The 7,163-nt window shown below is 31.1% G+C and overlaps 1 protein-coding gene across 1 annotated transcript in view; it reads right to left on the bottom strand.

Annotated features, from left to right (window-relative positions):
* The window catches only part of LOC106463481 (voltage-gated potassium channel subunit beta-2-like), a 25,685-nt gene extending 19,418 nt beyond the window's left edge, over positions 1–6,267 (bottom strand). Inside the window, exons 1-4 of the mRNA XM_022390986.1 lie at positions 6,190–6,267; positions 3,298–3,405; positions 2,850–2,975; positions 1,373–1,416 (exon numbers count right to left, since the gene is read on the bottom strand). Of these exons, the coding sequence (XP_022246694.1) occupies positions 1,373–1,416; positions 2,850–2,975; positions 3,298–3,347 (220 nt within the window). The 5' untranslated portion in view covers positions 3,348–3,405; positions 6,190–6,267. The remainder of the gene's footprint in view (positions 1–1,372; positions 1,417–2,849; positions 2,976–3,297; positions 3,406–6,189) is intronic.
* Between the last annotated feature and the right edge of the window lie 896 nt (positions 6,268–7,163).

Raw genomic sequence — 7,163 nt, 5'->3', positions numbered from 1 at the left:
AATAACATATACAACCCCCAATTTGAAATTTAATGAGTTTACATGCCCAAAGCCAATAACAAAAGAATCTTATGTAAGATAGAGATGGACATTAAAATAATGATTTTAATTTCTGACATACCCAGCTAAAATTATTTTCACATAAGATATATATATATATATATATATATCACAACACATGAACAATAAGTGACCATTTGGTCCTACAAGGATATCCTTGCATGACAACCCTTAAGAAAAGTAAACATTTAAACCCACCCTATATTTTTCAGGAAACCAGTGATTCCCCATTTAAATGCTTATAAAAGTGCTGGCTTTTACTACTGCTAATGAAACTCATTCCATAAGCCAATCACTCTGTAGAAAAAATAAAACTGTCTTAACTGGAATCTAGCCTATCTTTTCCAAATCTTAAACTTGTTTCCTCTCATTCCTGTTGTCTGCAGAATACAGCACAAAAAAGTCACAATACTTTATCAATCACCCAAAATAATCAGTAACCTTCAATAAGATTACTTCTTACTCTTATTTTCTTAGTAGTAAAGTTTAGAGATATTACACTAATCCCACAATATAACCCTTCAATTTCCACACATACTCTTATGGATAACCTTTCAGATAGATCATTACTACAAAAAGGAGGTTGAGGTTGGACCTCCCCCTCCCATCTAATTTTGGAAAAACAATCAAAGCAGCACAACTTGACACAGTGGTACAGGATGACCTGAGGAAGGTCATGGGGTGGGTGGAGTGGGGGATTGACCCCACATCTAATTTCATATTGATAGAATTCTTAAAAACACTATGTCTTTCTTTTCAGTATTGGTACCTTTATGTATTTTTAATTGCAATTTTAGTGTTTATTATGTTAGGGAAAAAAAATAGAAGTACAATTTCATATCCTTTGTTATAAACCCGTCCAACAAACGGGTACACCAGCTAGTCAGAAATATCTATTTATATCTATCATTAGATCATGAATTAGATATCTATACAATTAACTGTTCTAAAAGTGAAGATAGACTGCAAACCTATAAAGCACTTATATCAATATCATTCCCTTTTATTTCACTGTCAAAGATAACATAAGCATCAAATAGCAATCAAAACCTTTACTGTTCACTGTTCTTGGAAAAAAAACAAAAGTTGATGATAGGTCACTTTCAAAGACACAATAAGGAAAATGGTTCAGATGTACTGATACTGATGTACTGAAAGTTAGCAGAGTTTATCAAAAAATATCTGATGTACTGAAAGTTAGCAGAGTTTATCAAAAAATGTTTTTCATGATGGATGACTGAATGAGAACTGTTTCTAAAAATTACTAATATTCTATTTAAACACATATATCTTACATAGCCACTCTACTTACCTAAACCAATATTGGATATACGAAGTCCTGATTTTCCTAGGTTTCTGAAAAAGTATGAACATTTTCAACCACAGTATTAAATTATACTGGGAACAGTTCTACTCAGTAGTTTGGATCAATGGTTCTGAACCTTTTTGAATCTATGGAACTCTTCTGGCACCAAATTTGTGTCGTGGAACCCTTCACAGCATCCATTACAAAAACATTACTACAATACTATATCAATAATTCCAGACACAGTACATACATTTAATGCAGTTATATACCCACACACATGTGTAAAACATGAAAAATTTCTCAAGCCAATTACTTGGGCACACACACACATATAACGAGAAGTGTGCTCTCTCAAATAATAAAAGTTTATATAACTCAAGCACCTGTTTGTACCTAGTCTCACTCACTAATTTAAAACAATGCAATGACTTGTTGTTATGTTGTGTCATTATGCAACCTGCTACAGTAATAAAGAAATATGATGTAGTCAAGGTTGCAATTATGGGACTAATATGTAGTTATGCATTAGAATATGTGGAACTCTTGCATTTTATGGAACCCCAATAACTTGCAAAACCCCTGGATGTCTGTCAAAGAACCTGAAGGTTTCACAGAACTCAGGTTGAGAAACACAGGTCTAGACTGTTTTTAACCACATTCTTTGAGCTGGAGCTTTTAAAATAAATAAAAAAAGACTACACTCTGACACCAGTAATTAATTAATGCATTTGAGTTGAATCATTCCATCTAAACCAATCAAGCAGCATCGTTTAAAAACAATCAAGTCAGGTCTTCTCCAGTAATGTAGTTAATATAGTACCACATATACATGCATGTCTACATATGCAAATTCTAGAAATTAAGACCTTAAAAGATGAGTAAAAATCAGCCCAATATTCCCATTTGTGGTTAGCTAACTTTAAGTACAATAATCTAACCACACTTACAATAATGTAAATAATTTCATAAAACTGAGAGAATAATATTTCAGTTAGTTAACTGTGTTCAGTTGTACCAGAGTATTATAACATGACACAAACAAAAAATTAGTATGTATAATATATCCTATGGAAAACAAGGAACCATTATTAATAATTAATGAATGTTAGTTTATCTATCAATGGTAAATTACAACAAATTACTACAGCTATAATTAAAAATAATATACTATAGAGATGTTGAAAAGGAAAATACAATTTTACTTTTCCTTGAACCTGAATTTTCCAAATGTTCTCTTTCTTTAATGCTACCAACTTTACAAAATTATAATGCTGTATATCTTACCTATACCAAACATATCTCTTAAACTAAGCTGTTTGAATTTCCTCTGCCTAGGTTTAACCTTCAGATAATAAACTGACTATAAAAATGAAATTTCAATTTATTATTTTAACTGATATGTTGTCCAACTAAAATGAAAAATCATGTGTATTCTACATTCTAAAAAATTTTACAATTATCATGACACACTAGGAATTACCTGTATCGGAGGCCACTCAGATTTGATAGTGAAGCCTGTCTACAGAAAGGGTTAGACATCAATGGACTGTCGATGGACATCATTCCTTCTTCCATACACTCTAAACTAGCTATTGGAGCATGAACCCTGTTACCACAAAGCAAAAACTAAATTAAATTCCAAGAAAATAATAGCTGCTGCATTTATTTCTAACATTCATACATAACTGATAATGACTTAGTAACTTGTATGATGGAATTCTCTTAACTATCATTAAGTCAAAGCTGTCTAGTAATAATCAGTCAACTGTTTCCAGTCTTTAAATATTGTATCTTACTGAAAAATGCAAAAAATGTTTCTTAATATTTCATATTGTCATTGCAGCTTTCTCTATGAATATAAAAATATGGTTTCAGGGATAAGACAAACACTAAGACAAAATCATGAACAATAAGCAGATCAAACCTACCTATTCTGTATAATGACATTGACTTTGTTGTGTTCCGATTTGATACTCATAGGTGATTTGTTCACCACTTCTGGGAACTTTGAAGTTGAACTCTCAACAGTTTCTGACCTGTTTATATAATCATTACATCCTGATTTAAAAAAAGTATGATATTTCTCCTTATACACTCAATTTGATAATGTTTAACACTTGCATTCATGCATACCTTATGGCAAACTGAATTAAATAGGAAAGAAAAGATATACAAGATGCAATTAAAAAATTGTCTCTCACATACATAGATATGTTTCTCTGTAAATTTTAACATACAAGTAACTGCAGATACATGTAAATCACTAAAAATGTGTTTGAATAACACAACTTATTTAAAAGTTGAAATACTCAACATGTTATTAGAATTTGACAAAATTACATTTTTCATAAAACATATTATCCCTTCTTTTTCAAACATTTTACATAAAATCTCTGTCAAATTTATTTTTTATGAAATCTACCTTAGAAATGTTATGTTCCACCACTTAAAGATCTTAATAACTTATATATATATATATATATAAGGCTTCTATTTTTCAGTGTTTATTTTTAACTGTTTTATAGTTTTATTTAAATAAATATCTCAGAATTGGCATTTTTTAGGGGTTTTTATTTTTATGTAGATACCTTAAAATCAGCATTTTTCAGAGTTTTTCCTTTTAATGCTATAATGAGTATAATAATATATCGTACATGTTCTGCACATTAATTTCTCTTATGACAGTAATAGCAGGTACGAAACATAGTTATATTTCTGTTAAAGATTTATAAGAACAGTTAATACCTTATACGAAATTATTAAAACAAGCTTACCACTAACAGACGAAATGTGTTTCTTATCCTTCAGAGTAATATTCCAAGGCAATATAGTTTATATGTAAAGGGATGTTAATGTAACATCAACTGAATAATCATTTCTGGTGTTTATTGGAAAAACACCGATTTCTTTTTTTGTTTTTGTATCAGGGGTTTTTTATCAATTAAAACCTATAATCAGAAGCACTGTGTATAAACACTAAATATTTCCTTCACATCAAAAGTTTCTTAAGCAATCTAGCACCTTCATTTGTTTTTTTTGTTTTTTTAAACAACCTAACAACTAAGGACAGGCAGACAAACACAATGACTCATAAAGCCACTGACTCTGTCATGGAAAACAGCTGAGGTGGTTACCTGTTGCTTTTTTAAATTAATGCATATTATTGTTCAACATACACAGGTTAACAAACAAAGTAAGCATATTGTTGCAGTAATGAAGCATGAGTGACTAGCGTTCAAATTCACAGTCCATCACACTAACCAATAGTCCACAACTGGTCTAATCTTACACTTCTAGAAATAAAATACATTAATAATTGTATGTCTATAATTTCATAGCTTGTTAAACTACGATATTTTGTCTCTCTTGCCTTTTATAACTTTTTCATTCTTTATAATAATAAAAAAATTTTGCTGATGCAAAATTTTTTAACATGTAAATAATACCTAAATCAATATTACATCATGTTCATCTTATAGTTAAATTAACCCATCAAAACCTGTCCAACATTGATAAATATTTCAGTGGACATTTCTTAAAAATAAATAAATAAAATCTCATTGCACCTGACACTGGAGTATGTAAAAATATCAGTAAGGTATAAACTCTTTTTGACTCTGAAATATAATATTCCCCCATTATTCAGTTTCTGATAAATATTAATATCAATCAATCATTCTGAGCTTTGTCCTTTTACTTGTAAAATCACTTCAAATACTTACAGAACTCTACCTGTTAGAAGTAAAAACTATAATTTATGGATCTTCATTTAAAAAAAAAGTTAATATTATACTTTTTCAACGACTAAAAATGTCATAAGTTATGTTGTAATATTTTAAGTACTATAAAAATATCACTGGTGAAATATAATGTTATGCACTAGTTGATATTTAATGATTTATGGATGGAAGACCTGCTGCCAATGTACATATTCTGAGAGGTTAAAGATTTTAACAAACCACACTAGAATTAAGATGATTGAGTGCATTAATACTGAAGTGATAAGAGCTGAATTTAGCAAACTAGAAGGTGATAGCCAGATAAACTAGTTACAAGCTCTGTAATTAAGATATTTTCAGCCACTAAAAAAAATTTTCAAAAAATTGTGCTTTTAATAAAAGTTTATTGGTAATGAAGATTCCTGAATTGGAGAATATGTTTATTAGATAGAAAAGAGTGAGAGAGCGTTTACAACCCAAATATTGGGCTGGGTCCCTTTTTTACAGTTTGACACTGACCATTAAGCCATGTTACTACTAGAATCAACTGTATAATGGTAGGTGTCAAATACTGTGTATCTTTACAAGTACTACTAGTAAAGATTCACAGTATTCAAACACCAAAAGAACTCCCAACCAGGTTATAATTAATAAAATAATATTATCGAAAACTACAGCCATAAGAATTGTTCCAAAGTTAATGTAACTTCAAAAAAATAAACCCTAATTTAAGCTTTCAAATTTTAATATTGATAATGTTACAAAAAAAAGAGTATATTTAATTCATTATAAATTAAAACACACAACTCAAGAAGTTTGTTTACTGTGATAAACCAAGTTTATATTTGAAATACAAAATTTGACGAAGATAAAATACTGATACTAGTGATAGAATAAGAAATTAAAAATTTAGTTTGTTTCTTTGTAGTTAAACAAAGAACTACACAATGGGCTACCTCAGTATCTGCGCCCACCACAGGTATCGAAACTCGGTCTTTAGCGTGTTGAGCCTTCAGACTTACCGCTGAGCCACTGGCGTATAAAATTCAGTAAAAACGCAAGCGCTCCAGTAACAATATAACATACTAATACAGGACTTACGAAAATATAAGATGTTCACACAAGCCTGTATCTAGTTTTTCAAATAATTTTTCAAACAATATTTTTACTGACTCTAGCACTTCCTTCTCATCAGTGCTTGATCTACGTGTTATGTTCAATTTCCACTTGCAACAACAAAGCCAAATCAATTCTGCTGTTAAATTCCGGTTATCTTCGATCGTAAAGGATAGAGGGCGCTGAATTATTAGAGTTGGGTCTACAGATAATCAAAAGCGTCTACGAGTACGAGTAACGAGTTTCACGACATAATGACATGCACAATGAGTACGTTTGGTCGCGTTGTTGTTCACGAACTGGGAGGGTCATGTGATATCTAGACCTCTTCCTCCCTTCTTTACGATTTCTACTTTCACTGACAAATGCTATAGGATCATTTCACGAAATCAGGGATCAAACACTAAGTTAAAAACACTGATTCTTTTTATCTCTTCAGGGCCATGCACAATGAATCAATTGGTAGAGTCCACAGTGGAATTTCGCGCTTTTATGCTTATATACAATGAATTTGTGACGTAAAAATCAGGTCATGGCACTTACGTTAAGTTATACACAGCGTGGTCACAAGTAAATAGACACCACCTTTTCAGAAAAAATTAAAACTTTCAGTCATATTCATATGAATTGATATATTTATAATTAGATAGTAGATAGTAGATCTTCCTTTTGCTTCGTGGAGTTCGTTCATGCTTTGGGGCATCGTGAGAATCATCTCGTCAATTTTAGATTGTGGGATTTTCGCCCACTCTTGCTTCAAAACTTGGAGTAGATTAGATCGCTCTTCGAAGTTGGTTTTTTTTTGTTGTTTCTTGACTTGCCGGTCGAGTATGGCCCAGAGGTTTTCGATGGGGTTCATGTCAGGAGATTGGCTCGGCCAGGACAACTTCTGGATACCATTTTCTTCCTGCCACTTTTGGGTGTTTCTTGTTGTGTGACATGGTGCTCCATCTTTCTGG

The sequence above is a fragment of the Limulus polyphemus genome, unplaced genomic scaffold, assembly GCF_000517525.1.
Source record: "Limulus polyphemus unplaced genomic scaffold, Limulus_polyphemus-2.1.2 Scaffold1421, whole genome shotgun sequence".
NCBI lineage: Eukaryota > Metazoa > Arthropoda > Merostomata > Xiphosura > Limulidae > Limulus > Limulus polyphemus.
The sequence above is the reverse complement of the archived record's forward strand: the minus strand, read 5'-3'. Positions and strand labels throughout refer to the sequence as shown.